Source organism: Cryptomeria japonica, chromosome 8, assembly GCF_030272615.1.
Source record: "Cryptomeria japonica chromosome 8, Sugi_1.0, whole genome shotgun sequence".
Lineage (NCBI taxonomy): Eukaryota > Viridiplantae > Streptophyta > Pinopsida > Cupressales > Cupressaceae > Cryptomeria > Cryptomeria japonica.
The window spans coordinates 586,929,128-586,954,273 of record NC_081412.1 but is presented as its reverse complement, the minus strand read 5'-3'; the positions used below and the strand labels follow the sequence as shown (position 1 = coordinate 586,954,273).

The 25,146-nt window shown below is 36.9% G+C and overlaps 1 protein-coding gene across 1 annotated transcript; it reads left to right on the top strand.

The window, feature by feature from the left end:
- Positions 1 to 2,543: 2,543 nt before the first annotated feature.
- LOC131054666 (F-box/FBD/LRR-repeat protein At5g56420) lies at positions 2,544 to 4,440 on the top strand. Its single transcript, XM_057989222.2, has 2 exons — positions 2,544 to 3,924; positions 4,011 to 4,440. The coding sequence occupies exons 1-2, from the start codon at positions 2,956 to 2,958 to the stop codon at positions 4,233 to 4,235; spliced, it is 1,194 nt and encodes a 397-aa protein (XP_057845205.1). The 5' UTR covers positions 2,544 to 2,955; the 3' UTR covers positions 4,236 to 4,440.
- The last annotated feature ends 20,706 nt before the right edge of the window (positions 4,441 to 25,146 follow it).

Below are 25,146 nucleotides of genomic sequence, written 5' to 3'. Positions count from 1 at the left end.
TGCCTTCAAATGGTTAACCTCTAAAATCTTCCAAACCATTAAAGGCTCATGCATAACCATTTATGGTTAACTCACCTTTGACCTTTGGTTAGAGACTTTCCTCTAACTTAACCATCCTTTTAATTCATGGGTCTCTTCAAATAATTTATTTCTTTGACTAAGGTAACCATTTAACCATTGCACATTCATTTATCCCTTGGATAAAATGAATATCCATTAACCTAACCCTAACCCAACCCCCTAGGGTAACCATCATGTCCCCTCAAACATTTAATGCTCCTTATCTCTCCTCTCAAGCCTCCTCATGGTGACACTTGCCAACATGGGATTGGGTTGAAAGTGTCACATGGATTGAAGATCATTCAATCCTAAACCTTGTTAAGATTGCTCAATCTTAACCATCCAACTCCCCATTTCTTCTATAAATAGATCTCATTTCCTTCATTATCATAATCCCAGGTTTTTGCATCCAAGTTATGCTATTTTCTTGTTTGCGGGTTATCAAGGAGTCTCATTTGCCTCTCTTTTCAAGCTTAAGCATTTAGGAGAATTCTAGTATTAGAATTATCATGATAGCATAGTTGTATCATGTGAGCATATTAGTATAATAGCTTTATCATAGCACGTTAGTTTCTTTATCATAACTTAGTATTATCATAGCATTATCATGTTAGGATAGCATATCATACTAGCATAATCTTCATTTTAATCTCCTCATCTTACACCATATCATAGCTTTTCATATCCATATCATGCTAAGATCTTAGTTGCACCTGCATTTAGATCTTTTATCATATATCCCTCATTCTTTAGGTAGTCATCCTAGAGATCAAGTGCTCTTCCAAGCTGAGAGCCACCTTGATTTGAAGGATCATTGGAGATAGAGAACAATGAGACATGCTTAGAGATTTTGTTTCATTTACTTATGTTTTATGTTTCATTGAACTCTAACATAATGTTTCATTGGTGTGCTTGAGTTGTTTGTGTCTTGTTTAGCAGATTCCACACTTTTCAGCTTACAGTATCCATTCTAGTTGAGAGAAGATGAAAATGTAGCCTCCAAATTATAACTTTATTAATAAAACTCAATAGTTGGAAGTGCAAATCCATAATGTTTATCCCCATCTCACACACTTGAGTTGCAGGGTTTCAAAATACAAACATGCCTAACACCACAAAATGTTATGACTTTTTATAGTCAATTGATTTTAACTACTACAAAAAAGGATCAGAGATTAGAGGCAACATTTTGCAATGCATATTTTGAACTTCTGAAATGATAATCCATTAAAATCTCATCCTCCACATTTTCCAACTTGTCAATAACACCATTCAACTCTGGATACATGTGGCCCCGCCTTATAGTACTCAAATGTGTCTAGGATTTTACTACCCTTATGCATTAGGATATTGAGTTTCTTGCAGGCATTTGTTGACAATGTGATGCATCAATAGCAATGAGCAATTTCCCCTTAATATATAGTTTTTTAATGTTTAAGTCTTGCACATGCGTAAGCCTAATAAGACAACATGAAATTCAACCTTATTACTTGTGACCACTAATATTTCTTTTGCAATAGACCCAACTAACTACAATTTTCTATTTCTTATGATTTAACCAACCCCTAATGTCCCATGTTTCCTATTGCCACAATGTCAAAATTGAACTTGTGTCATTGCTCATTCGAAGGGATCCACCTTGCATTTGGTGTGGTATTAGAAGGAAGGTTGATCTTTGAAACTCAATAAATGTGTTTTTTGTGTTTACTTAATTATAATTAAAAGTGAATATTTTAATTAAAATATTATATTGTATTAATAAATTAATTCCAAAATAAAATTAAATAAATTTGTACTTTTTTCATGAATATAAATTATTTTAAATTACTAAAACTCCATTTTAAAAATAGTTAAAATATATGAAGTAAACAATTTACTTTGTATTTGCTTAAGTTTTCAAACTTATAAAAAAAATCTATTTAAAGTAATGGAAATACTATTTATTTTTAAAAAATTAATATAAATTACAATTTTTTTTTTAATAAAACATTGACATTATTGACATGACTATATATTATAAAGACATACATTAATAAGTTATTAAAATCATAGATAAAGTCAATGGACACTTGATCTATTGGTGAAGTTGAATGCTTTTGAATGAGCCTTGAATGGTTGTGAATGAGCCTCCTAAGGATCAAGTCTTAAATTTTGTGCGAAGTTTGACATCATACCCCCCTTTCAATCTTAAGACTTGTGCTCTCGTATTTAATAACTAACTTTTGATAAAAAATTTCTTAAATATCTCTTTAAAAATATGAAACATTAAAAATATCTCTACATCTATTAAATAAATGTATTCATCTTTAAATAAATATATTTAAATATTATTTATTTTTATTCCACTTGGAAAACAATTTTATGAAACTTGAACTCTAAGAAATCTAATTGACTATGCAAGATTAAAATGCAGTATTGATTGTACTATTGAAAATATAGAAAAAGTACAATAACCAACTTGACATTTTGCTCTCTCGATATTGCAGTGTTGAGGTCTAAGAAAGCAGACATCTTCTGAAATAAATCTTGAATGCTCGAAAGTATCTACGCGGAGACGCGTTTTTTGTGGGCTCATCGGATTAAAGGTACTGTCCTTTTCTTGTCGAAGCCCAGTAACATAACTACGTAATCTCTTTGAAAATTTCGTAGAAACCCTCAACTTTCCTCTGAGGTCCACCACTTCCTCCCATGAAAGCTTTTGATACTGTGCTCAAGGAATGGCTTGGTTCCAAACCGTCACATACACGCGGCACACTGGAACAAGGCTACATGAGCCTCTAGTATTTTATTGCAGGCATTGTTATGCAGATATGTAACATATCCGTGGGTATGCATTTCTATAGGTAGTTGCTGTTGTGAAGTGATATGAATTAAGCTTTCTGCAATTCAAATGCAATGGAGATTAAGATTGATAGGTTGAGTGACTTGCCTGACAATTTATTGTGCTGCAATATTCTTTCTCGTCTCTCACTGAAAGATGCCATTCGCACTTCTCTTCTGTCTCACAGATGGAAATCCCTCTGGAGAAACATTCCCCACATCGATTTTTCTCAGTCTTTTTTCGATTCACTCATAAGGCTTACATGCCGCCTTGCAGAAACGGCAGAAATGAAATCCTCTGTTAAGTACATAGAAAATGTGATGAACAATATCCTTTCGCTTCACTCTACCTCTCTTGAGAGTGTGCGGTTTGATCTTTCCTTCCAGGGAGGGCAGAATCGATTAGGGGGAAAAATACTCAACAATGTGAGCATTGAGCAATGCATAAAAGGGGCAGCTGTGAAGGGAGCGAAAAGAGTTTCTCTTTATTACAGGGGAATGTGCAGAAGGCAAGTGCCATCTTCTCTTTTTGCCTGTGAGCTTTTAAGGGTTTTGGAAATGGAGGGTTTCTGGATTACAGAAATACCCAGTGATTTTAGAGGTTTCCTGTTTTTAAAGGCTTGTTCTCTTTTGGATGTTGGTGATTTGACTGATGCGAGACTGCAGCAGCTCATAGCATTGTGCCCACATCTTGAGAAGTTGGTGATCAAGCGCTGTGCTGGCTTGTTTAATTTGCGAATCTGCGCACCCAATCTCAGTTACTTGAACTTAGGAACTTCTTCTATAGAAAACTTTACAGCAGATTGTCCCCAGTTGGTTGAGCTCAAAATAAAGGATTGTTTCATGTTGTGTAAATTTGAGCTTAATTCCTCCCCTTTTATGCAAGAAATGGAGCCATCAGATATTTCATCACTTAAAGAGATTCCGGCTTCGAAATCCCTGAAAAAATTATCCCTTCGAATAGGATTAGATACTCCATTTGGAGTACTCATCAGCACATTTCCAGACCTTGAAGAGCTGAAAATCACAGACATTCTCATCCAGGTAAATCGTTTTCTTCTTTTGTATTAAAGTTTCTTTCACAGACATCTAGATTTTGTATTATACTGTAGTCTTTTTTGGGATGGCAGGACATGGTAGCAGGGGAAGTTGTATCAGACACGGCATTCCCAAAACTGAAGAAAGTAGATGTACGTATTTCATCAGACATATGGGGTCAGAAGGAAGTAGGTTTGTTGGATTTCCTTCTTAGCAATGCTCCCAAGTTAAATTCCATGGCTCTCCGTCACGCTCCAGTTGGAACAACATTATTTACTGATCCAGAGTTCATGAGTCAGTTTATGAGTCAGATTTAGGATATGGAATACCCATTTGTAAAAATGAAATTTCATCATGTTGAAGACAGTAGAAAAGTGTAGTAAAAACTAGTAAATATTCCACCTGTTATAGAAGCAGTAAATTTGCAGCTTCTTTTAATGGTACTACTCTACTAGGCTTCTAAGAAGGGCACTCGTACAGTAGTGATAAAATTCGACTTTATATGGTTTAAATTTTGATTCAGACGGTTTTTCAATAGTTGGTAGGATATGTTATGATTTTCGTCTCTTTATACAGTTTTGTAATATACTGAAGAATATACAAGTGTAGCGTTTCATCTATTTATTTGCCATAATTGATTTCTCAGAAGCTAAATGAAAAATTTGGTGGCAAATTTGCAGGCCCTAAATAAAAAATTATCCATTATCTTCTCAAAATTTTTATAGTGTTACTATTATAGATCAACTGTTTAAAGGTTTTTTGGTTACTGAATTACTGTGAAACAAGCATGTATTTGGTGGTTTCAATGTAGATATAGAATTATTTCACTTCCATGTATAACAATATGGTATGCTAGGCACCAGGGCTTGTTGTCTTTTGCCTATGTCAATGCCCCATGTTGGGAACAGGGCCTTTTTCATTGCCTCTCTAAAAGTTGACATCAGATTGGAAATGACATCAAATGCCGATTTTTAGCTGTCATAGATCTTCGGGCGCCACAGTTTCACAAAGACGAATTCTAAATCAAACACATCTCTTAGGAATTTTACCCTGAACATGTTGCAGATCCATCTTTTCTCAAAATTGCCATTTCTATGACTATGTATTGGGTTTTACTATTCCATTGTTCTAGTAGTCTTCAACAAATGTCCTCGCATGAAACTTTTAAAGTAGATGCTTCCCTTGGCAAGTTCAGAGATAAGTTCTTTGTCAGTCTTTCCAAAGCTTGGATTGGCAATGCTTTACAGTCAAGACAAGTTGCAGAGGCGAGTCATTATGAATTATCTTTCTAGGTTTTGCAATAATGTTTGAATTATCTTTTCTTTCTTTGATTTTAGTCCTCTCTTGCCTTTCTACTCACTTTGAGATCGGTGTACTTCCTTCCCCTCCTATCCCTCCCCTTTGCCGGCAACTTGGTAGTTCTTCTTATGCACTCTTGCATCTTGATGATGGATCACGGTGTCTGATCCAAAATGTTGATACAAAAACTCTGAGAATATTTTTATCAGATTAGAATGTTAAATTAGTCATTAATTGTTTCATAGATAAAAGTTTTAGCTGGACTGGTCAATTCCACAAAAATGTCTCTGGGGTTGCAGATAGCCAACAAGGGCTTTATTATTATTTGACTCCTTGTTTCAGTTCACGAACTGACCCAGCAGGTTTAAGGTTAGGATTTGAGTTTTCTTCCATGATTTCTAAGTTGAATTCGGTGTTACTAAAACTTCTAGTCTCAATATAACTGAGGAGATCTACTCGTGTTTTTTTTCTAAGGCTTTTGAGTCCAAAGTTCCAAACCCTCTGGTGGTAAGCATTCCTTTTCATTATAGTTGAAGAGACATACCCCAGACTTAATCTGGACTGGCAGACCATTGGCCTAAGTGAAACTGTTAATGCTTGGGAGTGTCATTCAGACTCTCTTTCCCTGAAAACCAATTTGGGTGTTGATATTGGTCACATTAGAAAATAAGGTGGAGTAGTGGTTTCTAAAATCCATCTCTACTGTTTTGATGGTCCCAACCTCTTCGCCTCCTCATGATAGATATCCCCACCAAGATAATACAAAATGTTTCGTTTCTCGTCACATTGCCATTGCCGTTGCGATCGTTTCTCGTTTCTGATAAACATAAGTGTCTTCCCCATTTTCAAAACCCCATTTTCAAAATTGTTGAAGAGGTTTTTCAGATTTTCTTTGTTTCGAGCTGGGCAGTCTTCTGGCTGCTCTCCACTTATTGGCCGACAGAGGGTATGTTCACTGCCTGCTTATTGCTCTCCCATGACTTCTCAATAGCATGGATGCTTACCCAGCAACGAGGGCATTTTTTTGGCCTGGTTCTTGCCCATTTTGCCTGTTGAGGAGTTATTAGTTTTTGCCGCTTGGTGTTCAGGATGCATAACTGCAAGAATCTAAAAAGCAAACTGGAGAAGGGAGGGAGAGAAGAAAAGGAGGAAGAATAAAAACAAAAGGAAGAAGAATGCTCAAGCTCACGCTGCTCAGGAGCCCATGGATGATGTATGCAAATGATTTGACTAGAGGGTGGGGTACCTTCAACAACTGGGACCTCTCTCCTGGCATTGGTTTTATAGTTTTAGCTGGATAAGTTATTTTACACTTTTGTTGTCTCTGAACTTGTGATAATGGAGATGTCTCTTTCCGTTCTGTGGGGCCACAATTGTTCTTGCTGTTGTTTCATTTTTCGGGCTCTCTCATATTTCTAATTCCTCAGCATTACAGATTTATTTAACTTCAGGGCATGATACCATTCTGTCCAATTTTTTTTAGCTCAATATATATGAGTCTATCTCATTTTAATAAAAAAAAATTCAATCTCTCTGGTTTGGAAAGTTGAAATTGTTATGGAGAGGATCTATTGTTGAGCATTATTTTAACTCTGAGCTTCTCAAAATCTTATGTGATAATTTCAAATTATTTCCATTTTATTTACATCAATTTACTTGACAAGTTTCCTAGTTATGACTAAGGTTTCAAGTCCACATCATCAAATATGATGCCACATTAGCATACTTTTTGTTGAGGTGTAAAAAATGGCTCCAAAAAAATTAGATCCATGTTTGTGCATTAAGCTACATTTTAGAGGCACGTTGATGTGACATCACATGATGTGCTCCTTCTTAGATCTAAGGAATACATTTTATTCAATTATAGTACTCATGATCAACACTAACAACTTTAAAGTTACAACTATTATTGTTATAAAATTAGATATATTAGACGTTAAATTAGCAAATGCTGTAATAACTATTGGAATAAATTCAATTACTAGATCTTGCCCTCTATTGATAGGTCAATAGAGAAAAATTCAAATAAAAGTAGTATAGATTTCAGGATAACAAATTTTTGAAGGGGGGTGATTAGAGAATACCTTAATTTGCTCAGAGTGATTGTAATGAACCTAGAAGTTGGAGGGATGGTTAGGGAGGATGGAAGTAAATGAATACCTTAACTTTTATATTAAACAAAGCAAGTTTACAAGAAGAAAGCTACCAACATGTAGCTGAAGAAAATGAAGAACAGCTCTTAAAAGAAACTAAATTCATACAGCTGACAGACTTAACAGTGTCATACAATTTCATCGTATTCCTCATGTGCTATCGTATGACGAATACCTTAATTTGCTGAGAGTATTTGCATTGAACCTAAGTGTAAAGGGGGTGGAGACCTGTGATGTAGAAATCAACCTTATAGAGAGACAAAAGCTGGTTTTTTAATGTGCTAATCCTTGTTCTGGTTCCATACCATTCCTTTTCTAGAATAGCTTATTTGGATCGACTTTGAGACCAATTGTTTGTCTGTCCTTTGGGAAATTTATTGTTATGCTTAATGATGGGCATTAATGGCCCTACTCGACCAACCCGTGCATTCATTGATATTTATAGTAGTTTTTGTAGTGGTTGCGAGTTGCTATAAGAGTTATGATTTTAATTCGATTTGAGGGGTTGCAAGTCTGAAACAAGTTGCATTGGATAAGTTTAGCATTTAGCATTTAAGTTTAGCATTTAGCATTTAATGCTCTTCGCATGAACATGAGTTGGACTCCTGCTAGGATAAAAATTGATCTGAGTTACTAGATGGATTGAAGTGGTTCTGTATAGAATAATTTGGGTAGGAAAAGGGATTTAGTTACTATTCATGTTTTAATAATCGTTTACTGAAATTAAAAGTTCATAAATTTTTTTTTAATAAGTCAATAGCTTTTCACTTGTATTTCTAGTAGTTGAAAAAGCTTTTCACTCGTATTTTCATTGGTTGAAAAAAAGCTACTAATTAGCGGAATTGTGTAACTTTATTAGTACTCATAGTGTACAATTATTGAAACATTTGTGATTAAGTATTGGATCATTTGTGCAAATTTTGTGATGGTCAAAGAGAATGGTTAATGGGGAAATAAAGACTATATATTATATATCACCTCGAAATGATCACTTTTTTACCCCTGTGAACATAACATATCCCCTTGTATTTATCATAACTGCTCAAAAGTTGAAACTATAGCTACAAGCTCTTAAGTTGCATATAAAGAAAACACACAAAAAATCATCGAATCTGATGTATGAGTTAAAAACTTAGGGTGCGTGAAGTTAGCTATAACAGGTGTTGGTACCCTTCCCTAGAATTACACATTTGGAGTTGTTTTGAGAGTATCAAAGAGGATTATTGGATCTATGCATTCAACCATTGTTAAATCTTACATATAGGATGTGGTAGGATAGAAATGGACTTGAGTTACTTCATGGATTATGTGATTATTAAAGAGGATTGTGGGATCTATGTATTCAACCATTGTCATTTTATCTTATATATAGAAAATTGAACACGTCGATAATTTTGAAGGGATTACCAAACCTATATAATGGGTGAGGTATTTCATTATGTGATTAAATTTAGTTATAATTGTGTTGTGTGAAGACATTGATTTGGTGTGAAGCTAGCGAGTTCTAGATTTGGACTACAAATTGCAATGTGGAGAGTTAAAAGGGTCCTTAGGTTCTTGTAAAGTGTTTTGAGAATTTTCATTAGAGCCTGATTTAGATTAATTATATTTGTGGGATAAAATTGAATTCTCTATTAGATTTTTCGTATTAGCCTAGAACTTAATTTGGGAAATCAATAAAGAAATTGTTTGTGCCTCAAAGAAAATGTATGATTTAGATTGTTGTGTATGCATGTTTTGAAATTATAGTATTGTTGTAGGTAGAATAGTTTGTAAGGCTAATGAAATAGGTATAGTCCATCTTAGCAAATAAACTCGATCCTCCAAGATAGCTTAAGTATTTGTAAGGTTGGTATTGTGAGGGGTTCAATATTTTGGTCCTTAGATAGTTTTAGGAGAAAGTCCATTGGCACCCAAGGTCACTACAAATATTTTTATTTCAGTATGTTTGAATTAGTTTCATGGTTTTTGTAGTGTTTTATTTTTCTAGTGCTTACTTTTAAATTATTATTGTAGCTTGTGATAACTCAATGATGAACCACTAGTACCAAACCGGTACTGAGAGGGGGGGGGTGAATCAGTACAGACATAAATACAGTCCAAAACCGGTTTGACAGCAACCACTCACAATGACTAATAAACAGAGATACCGGTAAAACAGAGTGCAACCGGTAGCATCCAGAATAACTCAATCAGTCATGAACCGGTCACTTACTAAGCTTTTCTCTTAGCTCAATACCACATTATCATAATATTCTCATGCATGAACTAGTAGACCTAACCAGATGTCAAATCTTCACAACAGTGAGTTCAATATGTTTTATAGACAGACATAAAACATAGAAACTTCATGTGCATAACAGATAAAACAAAGCATCACAAGACAAAAGCATTTCACATGACACACATATTTTTCACGTGGAAACCCAACTGGAAAAAACCACGGTGGGGATGAATACCCACAAGCTTCTTTTTGAACTCTTTAGAAGTCCGCTCTGTTAGGAGCCTTGTCCGGTTAAGAACATTACAATAGGTTCTGGTAGGAACCAATCCTGTTAGGGATCACCTGGTTAAGGGTTAAACCCGACAGGGTCACCTTGTTAGAGGATTTTAAGAACTCAATAGCTGAAAGGATCTCCTAAGCTTCTCTAGCTTCTCAGAACTCATTAGCTTCGAGTTGCCCGGTTAAGGGATTTACAGCAAGCCGATTAAGACCACCCGATTTAAGGGATTTCGAATCAAGCCAGTTAAGGCTACCCTATTAGGGGATTTTGCAACTATTGAAGTGGTTAGAGATCAACAGGTATTACAATGATCTGTTAATAGTACTTAATACTAATACAGATTTGTTTAGGCTCCTCTTCTCCTTCTGCACATACACTTTGCAGGTATCTCTTTTCTCCTATGGTTTGGCAAGAATCTTGTATCACTTTCGTTGGATACACACTCACAACTTTTTGCCAACAACTTTAGACAAAAACCTAACATCGACCTTATAGGGAACATACAGGTCGGTAGCAAAAACCTTAAACCCTAAACCTGTTAGGTTGAGCAATTCAAACGGTTTGATCCTGACCGTTGAAACATACTGCATTGAATGCACCAGTCTTGAGTCGATCTCAAGACATTCTCCATCGTCTATTACCCACCGTTTTCATGGCGGCTGATAACCCATCACGCGTTATCACTATTTGATAGACTTCGCACATTCCCGAGGTAGATAGGAATAGTCTTCTTCATGCAAGATCCTTCACATGCACAGAGCTTATGTGGCAACACGATCTAGTAACTCATCACACAAAGATCACCGATTGAGTCACACAGACTTGAGATACTCCAACTGGAAACCCTGAAGTGGAAGCTGCCTTACCAACCGGTAGTCATATAGTGCTTCCATGTGCTGGTTCCCATAACTGCATGCCAGTTCACTTTGAACAAATGTGCCGCTTCACTTTGGCATATACCGGTTCACACATATGCCGGTATCTCTTTCTTCTCTTATCTCATGTGCCGGTTCACACTATGTCTCATATTGACATCAATGACAACATACAATATCATTATGTCTTCATGCCAGTTTACATAAGGCTCATGCCAGTTTTCATAATGCCAACAATCTCCCCCTTTGGCATTGATGGCAATATACAAAAAATATCTTCTCTGCTTCACATCTTCTCCCCATTTGCTGCAGATGTCTTTTCGCTTCACTTCTTCTCCCCATTTGCTACAGATATCTTTGCGCTTCACTTCTTCTCCCCCTTTGACAACAATGCCAAAGTGGAGGTACAATCACCACTGTTTCCTTATGCTGCTCCCCCTGAGGAGTAGCATCCTTAAACACACCAATCAACCAAAGATTTGTCTATCCAGTACCTGACTGATGTGGAACAACCACTTTTAGTTCACCTCCTGAAGGGGCAATACCCCTAATTCACCTCTCAAATGCACAAATGTTGTCTTTGGGAGAGGCTTGGTGAATATGTCTGCTAACTGCTCCTTACTGGACACATGCTCTAGTGCAATCTCTTTATTCTGAACCTTTTCCCTCAAGAAATGATACTTAAGCTCAAAATGCTTGGTTCTAGAATGTAAAACCGGATTCTTTGATATATTGATAGCACTTGTGTTATCACAGAATATACTTACCAGTTCAGGTACAGGGATCTTGAAGCCTTCCAGTACATGCTTCATCCAGATTGTCTGAGTACAGTTCATGAAAGTTGCAACATACTCCACTTCCGCTGTAGACTGAGAGATGCAACTCTACTTTTTACTTATCCATGAGACCAGTCTACCACCGAGAAAGAATGCACCATCGGTTGTGCTCTTCCGGTCATCCACATTACCGGCCCAATCAGCATCTGTGAATACTTTCATATTGAAATTATTGTTGTATGGGTACCACAATCCATAGTCAATTGTTCCCTTTAGATACCTAAGAATCCGCTTGACTGCACTCAAGTGAGATTCTTTTGGACTCTTCTGGAACCTTGCAGTGATGCCAACTGCATGTGCAATATCCGGTCTGCTATGCACTACATAGTGCAACTTACCAATCATTGATCGGTATTCCTTCTCATCAACTAGTGCGGAATCATCTTCCTTTGTCAATTTGCAACCGGTCACCATGGGTGTACCAACCGGTTTGCTATCTTCCATGCCAAAAGTCTTCAACACCTCTTTGACATATTTGGACTGAGTGATGAAGATTCCATCTTTCATCTGCTGGATCTGCAGTCCAATGAAGAACTTAATCTCCCCTATGAGTGACATTTCAAACTCTTTCTTCATCTCATCAGCAAACTCATGAGTCATCTTGTCATCTCCACCAAAGATGATGTCATCAACAAAGACTTCACAGATCAGGATCTGATCTTCTTCAGACTTCAAGTAGATATTACTATCTTCACTTGTTCTCTCAAATCCAATCTTCACAATATGGGAATGTAGGCACTCATACCATGCCCTAGGTGCTTGCTTTAGACCATATAATGCTTTGTGTAGCCTACATACCATGTCACTGTCTTCAAATAGGGTAAACCCATCTAGTTGCTCAATATATACCTCCTCTTCAAGTACACCATTTAGGAATGCAGATTTTACATCCATTTGATACACCTTGAATCTCTTAAAAGCTGCATATGCAAGAAGCATACGAACTCCTTCCAATCTGGCTACAGGAGCAAAGGTTTCTCCATAGTCTTCACCTTCTTCTTGAGCATATCCTTTGCATACCAGTCTAGCTTTATTCCTAATCACTGTGCCATCCTCATTCAACTTATTTCTAAACATCCATTTGGTGCCAATGACATTCTTATGCTCTAGTCTGGGTACCAAGGACCATGTACCATTTTTCTCTATCTGGTCAAGTTCTTCTTCCATTGCCTTGATCTAGTCTTCATCATTATGAGCCTCTTTGAATGATTTAGGCTCAAACTCAAAGATCATGCATAAGTTTTCTCTGATCTTTCTTTTGGTAAGGATTCCTGCATCCTTATCACCTATGATCTGCTTGGGATCATGATTCAACTTGACATACCGAGGAATGGTCTTAATTGGTTCTTCTTGCTTTTCTTCTTCATCTTTATCTTCATCAGTATCAACATTCACCGGTTCAGGAACACTGTTACTGGTGCTCGCTTGACTGACAACCGGTTCCCAAAAGGTTGCAACCGGTTCATTTACAACTTGCTCATTGCCGGTTTTCTCAGTCTTCTCAGAGGATTCATCAACTCTTACATTGATGCTTTCCATAATTCTCTGAGTCCTATTGTTGTAGCACTTGAAAGCTTTACTCTTGGTGGAATATCCTAGAAATATTCCTTCGTCACATTTAGCTTCAAATTTGCCCTAATGTTCACTCCTCTTGATGTAACATTTGCTACCAAAGACCTTAAAATAATTTACCACAGGGGTCTTACCGGTCCAATACTCATAAGGAGTTTTGTCCTTGCCCTTTTTGATGAGTACCCGATTCATAGTGTAAACTGCAGTGCTCACCGTTTCTCTCCAAAAGGTGTGAGCAACCTTTCCTTGGATCAACATAGTTCTAGCTGCTTCAACCACAGTCTGGTTATTCCTCTCTGCTAGGCCATTCTGTTGTGGAGTCCGGGGGGTAGACAGCTGTCTCTTGATGCCAAATTCTTCACAGTACTTGTTGAATTCACTGGAAGTGAATTCCCCTCCTTGATCAGTTCTGAGACACTTGATCCTTTTACCGCTTTCCTTTTCCACTAATGCTCTGAAAGCTTTGAATTTCCCAAAAGCTTCAGACTTGTCTTTCAAGAATGTGACCCACATCATTCTTAAGCAGTCATCAGTGAGAATCATGAAGTACCTATCACCCTGCACACTTCTAGTTTTCATAGGACCACATAAATCAGTATGCACAAGATCAAGCAAGTTGTTAGCAGTGAAAGATTTACCTTTAAAAGTTGAGGAAGACATTTTCTCCAATTGACATTCTCTACACAAGGTATTATCCGGTTTGCTCAGCACCAGCAACCCTCTAACTGCCTTGATCTTACTAGCCTTCACAATGTTGTCAAAGTTCACATGGCAAAATCTCCTATGCCATATCCAGCTATCATCAAGCTTAGCCATAAGACATGTACTTATATTAGCATTTAGATGAAATAGGTTACCTTTAGTTTGCATGCCGGTGGCTACCAATTTACCATCTTTACCTTTGATTCTGCAAACTCCATTCTTGAATTGCAGAGCAAGTCCACTGTCATTTAACTGGGCAACACTTAGAAGGTTGTGTCTGAGACCATCAACCCAATACACATTGTCAGCACTACTCTTTCCATTCAAGGAGATGGACCCTCTGCCTTTGACCATGCATGGTGCATCATTGCCAAAGCGAACCACACCACCGTCATACTCTTCTAATGATAGAAACTTGCTCCGGTCACTAGTCATATGGTGAGAGCAGCCACTGTCAATGATCCACTCATTGGAATCATCAAACCGGGAGACAAGAGCCTTCTTGTCTATCACATCTTCCTTTACAGCAATGAACACAATGTCTTCATTTTCTTCATCTTCAGATTCCTCATCTGTGACACCTTCATCAACTGCCATAAAATAATTTTTCTGGTTTCCTCCTTTGAATTTCTTGAACCTTTCCGGTTTGTCCTTGTTGTCACTATTAGGACAGTTCATAGCAATATGTCCTATCCGGTTGCAGGAGAAACATTTCAAAGGTAGTTTACCTTTGTATTTACCAGTTCCTTTTGGGAATCTCCTGGCTAGAAGAGCTTCAAATTCCATCAGAAACTCTTCATCCTTCATCTCTCTGTTCTGACTAGGTTCCCCATTAGTGCTAGCCTCTTTTCCTTTTTTGGATGGTATAGCAGAAGCTTTAAAAGTTGATTCTGACTTTTGAACACTACCATCAAAGCTATTTAGCTCATAGGCTGTCAACTTGGCTATGATGGAGTCCAAGGATGCCTTAGACTTGTCTATTGATCTCAGCTCCTGAATAGCAACAACCCTTATTGCATAGACCGGCAACAGGGATCTCAGGACTTTACTTACCACAGTGGAATCTTCTATTTTGCCACTTGCACTCTTTATTTCTCTAACAATTGTTTTGATTCTTATTCCATATTGCTGAATGGTCTCTCCTTCAACCATTCTCATGTCTTCAAACTTTCCTCTCAAGCTCTCTTCCTTAGCCTGTTTTACATGCTCATCATGACCATAGATATTTTCAAGAGCATCCCATACTTCTTTGGGATTTGCCTTGTCCTGAACATCAATAAACTCAATGTCAGATAGACTACTGATGAGGGCTTCCATGACTTGCCCGTTTTCTTGTATCTCTCTCTTTTGGTCATCGGTGAGAGTACCAGTAGGAACAACATATACATTTTCAACATAACTCCAGTGTTGAACACCCATACTTTTGATGAATATCTTCATCCTGTCTTTCCATATACCAAATTTTTCCCTGTTGAACTTTGGACCTTCCCTCTTCATCATTTGGCTAGGATCTTTTCCTCAAGCGGTTAAGCTTACAACACAGAGGACCTGGAGGGCTCTGATACCAATTGATAACTCAATGATGAACCACTAGTACCAAACCGGTACTGAGAGGGGGGGGGGGGTGAATCAGTACAGACACAAATACAGTCCAAAACCGGTTTGACAGCAACCACTCACAATGACTGATAAATAGAGATACCGGTAAAACAGAGTGCAACCGGTAGCATCCTGAATAACTCAATCAGTCATGAACCAGTCACTTACTAAGCTTTTCTCTTAGCTCAATACCACATTATCATAATATTCTCATGCATGAACTAGTAGACCTAACCATCAAATCTTCACAACAGTGAGCTCAATATGTTTTATAGACAACCATAAAACATAGAAACTTCATGTGCATAACAGATAAAACAAAGCATCACAAGACAAAAGCATTTCACATGACACACATATTTTTCACATGGAAACCCAATTGGGAAAAACCACGGTGGGGATGAATACCCACAAGCTTCTTTTTGAACTCTTTAGAAGTTCGCTCTGTTAGGAGCCTTGTCCAGTTAAGAACATTACAATAGGTTTTGGTAGGAACCGATCCTGTTAGGGATCACCCGATTAAGAGATACCCGGTTAAGGGTTAAACCCGACAGGGTCACCTTGTTAGAGGATTTTAAGAACTCAATAGCTGAAAGTATCTCCTAAGCTTCTCTAGCTTCTCAGAACTCATTAGCTTCGAGTTACCCAGTTAAGGGATTTACAGCAAGCCGGTTAAGACCACCTGATTTAAGGGATTTTGAATCAAGCCAGTTAAGGCTACCCTGTTAGAGGATTTTGCAACTGTTGAAGTGGTTAGAGATCAACAGGTATTACAATGATCTGTTAACAATACTTAATACTAATACAGATCCATTTAGGCTCCTCTTCTCTTTCTGCACATACACTTTGCAGGTATCTCTTTTCTCCTATGGTCTGGCAAGAATCTTGTATCACTTTCGTTGGATACACACTCACAACTTTTTGCCAACAACTTTAGACAGAAACCTAACATCGACCTTATAGGGAACATACAGGTCGGTAGCAAAAACCCTAAACCCTAAACCTGTTAGGTTGAGCAATTCAAACGGTTCGATCCTGATTGTTGAAACATACTGCATTGAATGCACCAGTCTTGAGTTGATCTCAAGACATTATCCATCGTCCATTATCCACCGTTTTCATCGCGGCTGATAACCCATCACGCGTTATCACTATTTGATAGACTTCGCACATTCCCGAGGTAGATAGGAATAGTCTTCTTCATGCAAGATCCTTCACACGCACAGAGCTTACGTGGCAACACGATCTGTCCTCCATCATACTACTAAATCATCACACAAAGATCACCGATTGAGTCACACAGACTTGAGATGCTCCAACCGGAAACCCCGAAGTGGAAGCTGCCTTACCAACCGGTAGTCATATAGTGCTTCCATGTGCCAGTTCCCATAACTGCATGCCGGTTCACTTTGAACAAATGTGTCACTTCACTTTGGCATATACTGGTTCACACATATGCCGATATCTCTTTCTTCTCTTATCTCATGTGCCGGTTCACACTATGTCTCATATTGACATCAATGACAACATACAATATCATTATGTCTTCATGCCAGTTTACATAAGGCTCATGCCGGTTCTCATAATGCCAACAACTTGTGCAAATGATGTGTAATATGATTGTTATTTCATGTGTAAAATAGATTTTGGAGATAGAATAAAGATGAAAAGATAAACAAATAGAAAAGGAAATTTGTTCTGATAATTATGTTGATTATATTCTAACTAAAAAGATATGAGTCATGACCAATGAAAATATTATTATCTTAACATTAAGAACAAATAAATATTATTCTAGCCATTAATCGTGTAGTGCATTTATTAAATCTTTGCATTGTTGTTATTGCCACAAAAGTTTGAACCCTTTCTAGTTTGTTGAGCTCCTGGACTTTTTGCTCTTGTTGGGCTATTGAGCTTGCGGTGTTGGATTTCACAACAAAGGTTCAAAACAGTGGTGTGCAACTATATTTGTGTGCCTTGTGCCCTTGTTGGGTCATTTAGCTTGTAGATTTAAACTCCTAGTATTAATGTATGGGAGGAGGTCCCCCTTGTGACCTCCATTGTGGGAGATTGGTTTAAATAATCTTGACTTAAAAGAACGAAAAATTTCATCATTTTATTAATGATTTAACATAGGGTTTTTGAAAGGTACCTATCCCATTTGCAAAAAGGGAATACATATTAGTAAAATATAATATATTAAAAATAAAAATAAAACAAGTTAGAGTTGAAATAATTTTTAAAATAAATGATTAATATATTAATTTATATATATTTAACAAAAAAATTAATTTTGGTGAAGCCATCAAATGAGAAGCCATCTTATCCAGCTCACAAGAAAAATGAAGCTAAATTTTGATGGACAAGCTTGAGATAACCTCAGGCCCTTTTGACACAAAATGTCTAAAAATAGACTAAAAGGGACCTCTACAGCCTACATACCAACTCTAATAAACTAATAAAAACAATGAAGTAAAATCCCTAGTCCTAGGCTTCTCACTTGAAACCAATTGTGAAACTTTACATTTAGTCATAAAAAGGATTCAATGGAGCATGCACACCAAGATGGGGGAACAAAAATATGCCAACTTTTTTTTTACCCAAATGAAGCCATTTGGTGCACCTGAAAGAGGGTGCTCGACATATTTAGCATGCCATGCCTAAGGTTTGATCACACCAAACCTATTTGGCGAAGGCCAAATTCAGTACTAGCCAAATGGAAATGCACTTTTTATTTAGTACTTTTCCATTTGGCAAGTGCCAAATTTGGTGCTAGCCACATGTTTAGCATTAGATTAAATCTTTCTCTCTCTCTTTCTTTCTTGTTGAATGATTTTCATTGGCAAATGCTCTTTCTCTTTCACTCTTTTCTCTCTCTCTCTCTCTCTCTCTCTCTCTCTCTCTCTCATACATGAAATATGACATTTAATTATAAGTCACATTTAAGTATAACATTTGAGAATATTTATGGCTTTTTCCTTTCTTATACTTTAACTTATATTTCATGTATATATTGGCATGATGTTTGAGAGTGGTTTTAGATCTCTAAGAGTTATAATGTAGATTCTAAATTTTAGAAGATCATTTAAATTTTCAGACATTCAAATTTCAGTAATCAACATGCTCCCATCAATATTCTCTCTCTCTATGTCACCATCTTTATCTCCCCCTCTTTATCTCCCCCAACTCTAGACCTATAGATCTCTCTCTATCACTCTTCCTTTATCCCCTTTCTACCTCTCTCTATCTCCCTCTCTCATCTCTTCCCAAAGATTTAGCACTACCTCTTTACCTCTCTTTCTTACCCTTCATTCTTTATTATATGTTTCCTCTCTCTCTCTCTCTCTCTCTCTCTCTCTACACATCTCCCCCTCACCCCCTCACTATCTCTATTTCTCTAGGTCTCTCCCACCCTTTCTCTCCCCTATCTACATTCTCTCGATCACTACCTCTCCTTCCCACTCTATGTCCCTCCCCATCCCTGGGTCTTTCATTCCCTCTATCTTTACCTCTCTACCTCTCCCTCCCTATCTCATTATCCACCTCTCTCTCTCTCTCCACATATCTCTCTCACCTCTATCTTTCCACCTAAGTCTCTCACCCCTCTCTCCCTAGGCTCTAGGTCTGTCACCTTTATATCTCTTTGCTCTCTTGTCTTACACCTCCCTCTGCACCTCTCTCCCTATCTACTTACCCATCTTTCTCTCTTTGTGAACTTCTCTCTCCCTCACCTCTCTACCTTTCCCCTCTATAGGTCTCTCCCAACCTCTCTCCTTCTCTACCTTTCCTTCCATCCTTACCCCCATCTTTGTCCCTACATCCCTCCCTCTCTTATTGTTTCTCTCCACTCTCTCTCAATTCTCTCGATCACTACCTCTCCATCCCACCCTCTCTCTCCCCATCCTATGTCTCTTGCTCCCTCCATCTATACCTCTATGCCTCTCTGCCCTTGTCTCATTACCCACCTCTCCCTCCCTCTATCTCTCTAACCTCTATCTCTCTTTCTAGGTCTCTTATCCCTCTCTCTCTAGGCCCTAGGTCTTTGACCTCTAGAGAGAGAGCTTAAGTGAGAGAGAGGGGAGAGGGAAAGAGAGGGATGTACTAGAGAGAGAGAGAGGAACCTACATAATGAGTGGGGAGAGAGGTGAGGGGAGAGAGAATGAAAGAATTCATAAAGGGAGATTGGTTAGGGGGATGGAGAGAGAGGTGGAGAGGGGGTGAGAGAACTAAAGAGGGGTTTGATAAAGAGGTTAGATACCTATAGAAGAAGAGAGAGGTGAGAGACCTAGATGGGGAGAGAGAGGGGTGAGATAGGTAGAGGGGGATAGAGAGAGGTGTGTAATAATACATGGATGGAGAGGTAGAGAGGTAGAGAGGGAGGGAGACCTATAGAGGGGGGGGGAGAGAGAAGGTGGGAGGGAGAGGTGACAATCAAAATAATGGAGAGAGAGAATAAGAGAGAATGAGGGAGGGAGATTGATATGGGGGTAAGGAGGGAGGGGGAGATAGAGAGAAAGAGAGGAAGAAAGAGAGGGAGGGACCTAGAAAGGGGTGAGAGATGTGAGAGAGAGAGAAGAGAGAAAGGGAGAGATAGGGGAAAGTATCAATATGTGTAATACCCTCAACTCTATGTACCCTAAATTGTGTAATATCAATCTTGTATCCTAAAACCTATGCCCTCAAACCTCAACCATATATCCTACACGTTGTTCCCTAAAATATATACAAGGGAGGGAGTGGCATGATTGAGAGAGTGGAGGGAGATATAAAATTATAGAAACACGAACAAAGAGATAGAGAGGGATAAGGAGGGAGTGAAAGGTAGACAAGGTGTGACTGAGAGACCTAGGGAGGGGAGAAGTGGAGAGAGAAGTTCACAAAGACAGAATGAAGGGTAAGGATGTAGGGAAAGAGTTGGAGAGGGAGGGAAAGAAATAAAGAGGGGAGAGAAATATAGGTGAGAGACCTAGAGCCTGGGGAGAAAGGGGTAAGAAATGTTGTAATGCCCGCCAAAACACCCTAGAGAAAATAACTAATCTAACTAACAAATAGAGATATATATATTTAAATCATCTACTAATGCAACATAGTAACTTATGATTAATCCAAAACATATCTTTACTTCACATGCACGCATAAAAAATTGAAACATAACCATATCTAATACAACATATAACGCAAACAGAAATATCATCTTAATCATATACATATATCCATTCATTCTTTCCCTAGGGTACCTCAATGCCATTACTTAACTAACAATAAGACATAAGCACATCCATAATCATGATACCATTGACATCCATTACATTTAGTTCCTAATCAATAACTTTCTTGCTAACATGAGTATTATGAAATATCAATGGAAATCCTACATATTCCAATTAACTCTTGAATTCATTTTTAAGCACCAAACCAAATATTCTTATTTCGCTTTTTAAAACCATCTAACATGATATCATCTTTTCCATGCAAACATCATATAAAGTTAACCTAATTCTTTTCCTATAAGTTAACCATATGTGCCTACAACCACTCATGCATATCCATACTAAAGAGGAAACCAACAATAGGGAATATCATCATTTCTGTCAAGAACATCTACCATAATGCTAATATGTTCATTTAACATTCTCTTTACATCCATAGATACACATAAAATAATCTAATAGCATTGCTCATTCATTCAATTGTTTCCTTTCATTTAACATTCTTGTAAATGATGTGTATGTGAAAAGGAGATTGATTTTAGGTTAATGTACACATTAGTTAGGATCACTTTTTTTGCATACCATTTTGGTGATCCGAACTAAGCTTGCACTTGAAATCATTCTATTTTTTCTTATATATATTGTGGTGTTTTTTTAGATAGTTTAAAAATTGTGTGCTTTGGTTAAGTATCTTAATTTGTATTCAAGTAAAATCTAATATGTTTAATTTAGATTTAAAAAAAAATTAAACTTATTTGAAATTTAATTTGCATATCTGTCTTGTCATCACTTTCTTCCAGTTGATTTCCTTTTAGGAGAACGTGTGCATTCTAAAACTAACACTTTCTTATAAGTATCATGACCTAGTTCTCATAATATTAAATTATTACTAGAACAAGTTATCAACTAACGACTTCCCATGCTTTTAGTAGCTCTAGTGTTTAGCCTAAATTTATTAATACCTAAATGGTTTAGGAATTTCAAGAATTCAAGCTTCCTTTTAAATTGATTCCACCTTTCTAACTTTATTGTTCCCTAGACATGGACCACTTTGTGCTAAACGTTCTTGAAGCTCGAATTCAAAAGCTAGATAAGTACTTTGCAAGATTCCAATTTTTGTTTTATCTTACAACGGTAGATTGAGGGCTCCTCTTATACATAATCTAATGATATTTTTATCAAATGATTCACACAATGCAGAAATTACACCTAGCCTAGTTCACATGGTGGATAAAAATGTTATGTCATCAACTAGTTCCACAACACTTGTCAACAATGTGTCTCTTCAAAACCAAAAAAGGACATATGTATGTATTATTCTACTAAAAATCACAGCCATAATTAAGCTTCATTCTACAATTACAATCTAGTTTTTACATGCCCTTTTTTTCCCTTTCTATCAAGAATATGTTTAGAGACAATAGGGAACCATTATGATTATCCTCATAAGTTTTTACTTCTTTAGGTTGTTTAGAAACAATGTTAGTAGGAGAAATGGCCAAGGTAGTCCATGTGAATTTGTCACTATGTAGCCAACTTAGAACTATTCTAGAATGATGTTGAGAAGAATGTGAATATTGGTAAGAGGTCTAGGACCCACCATGTGCACTATGACCATTACCTTTTCCCTAACAATTGTGGGAATCGTCACACTTATGGATAATCTAGCATCTATCATGTCAATTCCTTGAATTAGGTGATTAGACCTTATTTGAAGGAGGAGGGGAAGTCAATGGAATTTTAAGTATCATATAAGGGCTATTGATTCAATGGTTAATAAGAACTTGCAAGAGGGTCACCTTAAATGCAATTTTATTACCTTTCAGTTTTATCCAAATCAACACATTAGAACATATCATATAATTAGAATACACAAAGAAATGAATAAATTAATAGTGCATCCAAATAAAGAATAAACAATTTCTCTTTTTAAATACACACTAAGAACTACAAAAATATACAAGACTTAGATATATTAAGTATAAATTTGGGACTAATATCCTCTATGAAAAAATAATGTTGAGATCCAAAAGACTTAAAACGAGTCATGAATCTAATATATCATGTTGTTGAGTCATTATAGGGAAAGGCCTAAAAGGTTGCTTATGAGTTTCTACATGCACTAGCTAATTAATTTTAATTTTTTCACTATTTCCATCCTCTTATGTTATCATATAGGTTAAAAATTCCTAGGGTTACTCATAGTGAACTCAAGGGTTTGTATCCCTCTTTTTCCCATGTCTTTTGGTGTCAATAAAGTGAAGACGACTCCAATGGTGAGTGAAGAGTTAAGTAATGCAAGGTTAGTATCTAACATCAACATGAAGATCATTTGTGATGAGATAGTGTAGTATAGAATGACAAAATTTGAATATATGTTTTTCACAAGTTTTGTTATCTAAAAAGTTTTGATCATATTTTCACTTATACTATTATGACAATCGTCAATAGTATAGTAATATTGCTCACACTAGTTATATGGTTAAATGTGTGAATCCTATAAATCATAATAACAACTTTATCCCACCCTTGTCTAACCTTTTAAGTTTAATTTTCAAAGTATTTGTCCAAATTGAATCTATGATGAGTAAATACAAGAATGCATTCATTCTTTCCATGGTCAAATGGTGTTACGTGCAAATATATTAGAGGTTATTTCGAAGGAACCTCACATTTATTTGTAGGTTTACGTAGAACATTTCCAGGCTTCACGTTTCTAGGTTATTTCAGAGGTTATTTGTATGTTTACTTGGATTGTGTAAACCCTAATTTATATAAAAAACTTAAATAATACAAAAAACAAAATACAAAATATAAGAAAACGAAAAAATGTCAAGCATGTGATTAATTGCATACTTGGGATAGTTGTGGGAGATCAAAAATCAATGCAAAAAATGGGGGCCCGTTCTGGTTCTTCCTTCCTCACTGCAACTGTGAACGAGGAAAAAGAAAATAGGGAAAATGCTTTTAAGAAACGAGACCCCATTTTTAGAAACGAGGAGCCGCTATGTTTACATATCGGGGGCCCGTTATGGAATGGGTTGTGGTCATAATGGAGCCCCGTTTTGTTTCGCCTCGGGGACTCATTTATTTTTGCCTCGGGGCCCTAAAGAAAAACGGGGCCTCGTTCCTTATAGTGCGTTTCCCAATGCGTGCACTTCCCCCTAAGTGGGTCTCATCTTCTTACACTTACTTGAAGCCTTACCATTTAATATCATGATGACATTATTCATGTCACCTTAAACAATTATTTTATCAAAGCCTTTATCCTTTTCGAGAGAATTCACCCCCCTCCCACTCGATCTAGATTTTATGCAAGGTAGTATCTTAATGTGCTATTCTCCTAGTAGAAGGAAAGTATCATGAATGCAAAATGAAGTACTAAATGTGAACTTATTGGTATGAAACAAGTGTTTTACGTAGCTACTTCATCTCCTAAGTCCTATTCACACTGGTTACTTAATTTTACTTAGGGTACACATATGATAGTTATCAATTCACTGCTAGCATGTCTCACCAAGTGGTTTGTGTGACGAAGGGATTTTATTTGTAATCATAATTTATATATAATTGTACATTCATTCTTTGATAAAATAGCATTGCTATCTCATATTTAATCTGTTGTTGTTTCATAGAGTTTCCCAGATCTTGGGTGGCTACAATATTTGGAAAAATATTATATGATATTGAGAATTCTATACCAAATATTACATAACAACAAAGCTTTATGGGGTTACTTCTTCTTAGTCTTAATTGAGAGATCTACATTAAGAATCTTGGAGGATCTTCAAAAGTTGAGTATGCTCTTCTCTTGCATGGAATAATGATTTCGAGAATTAAAAAAGCTTCATAGCAATATGAAATTGTGGGTTCCCTCTTTGTAGATTTGTACTAAAGATCGAATTTGGATATTGCTAGTGTAGATCTAAGCTTGCCATTGAGTTCAATGTATTCACAAAATCAATATCTACAAGGGTTTAAGGTGGGAGGGACTTGCCAGATCCCCAAGGTAGCTACAATTTTGAAGAGGTTTGGGGCTATAACATACCCTTCCATCATGTACTAAATGCCTAAGAACCCTAAGATTGACTATCCAGAACATCAAAATTAAATATTTTTTCCAAGAGCCATTACATACAAAAAACATCTCCATAGTTTTATTGAATTTTTGGGTGGAATATTTGAAAAGTGTTAGACTATATCATACACCTTCATAGGTAGACATCAATAACGGTGTGAGTCAAAATAATTCACACACACACACACACACACACACACACACACATGTTAATTAGAAGTTAAAAAATGAAATTAATGGGTTCATAATTGTAGTGTCATTTGAGGTCCTCACCTTGGTGACGACATCCTCTTTCCTAGCCAAGACCCCTTTCTACATTTTCACCACTTGATCCCTTCCTGTTTGAGCTCTGAGGTAGCCTCAGGACCCTGTCTGGGCCCCAAGATAGGGCAGGACAGGG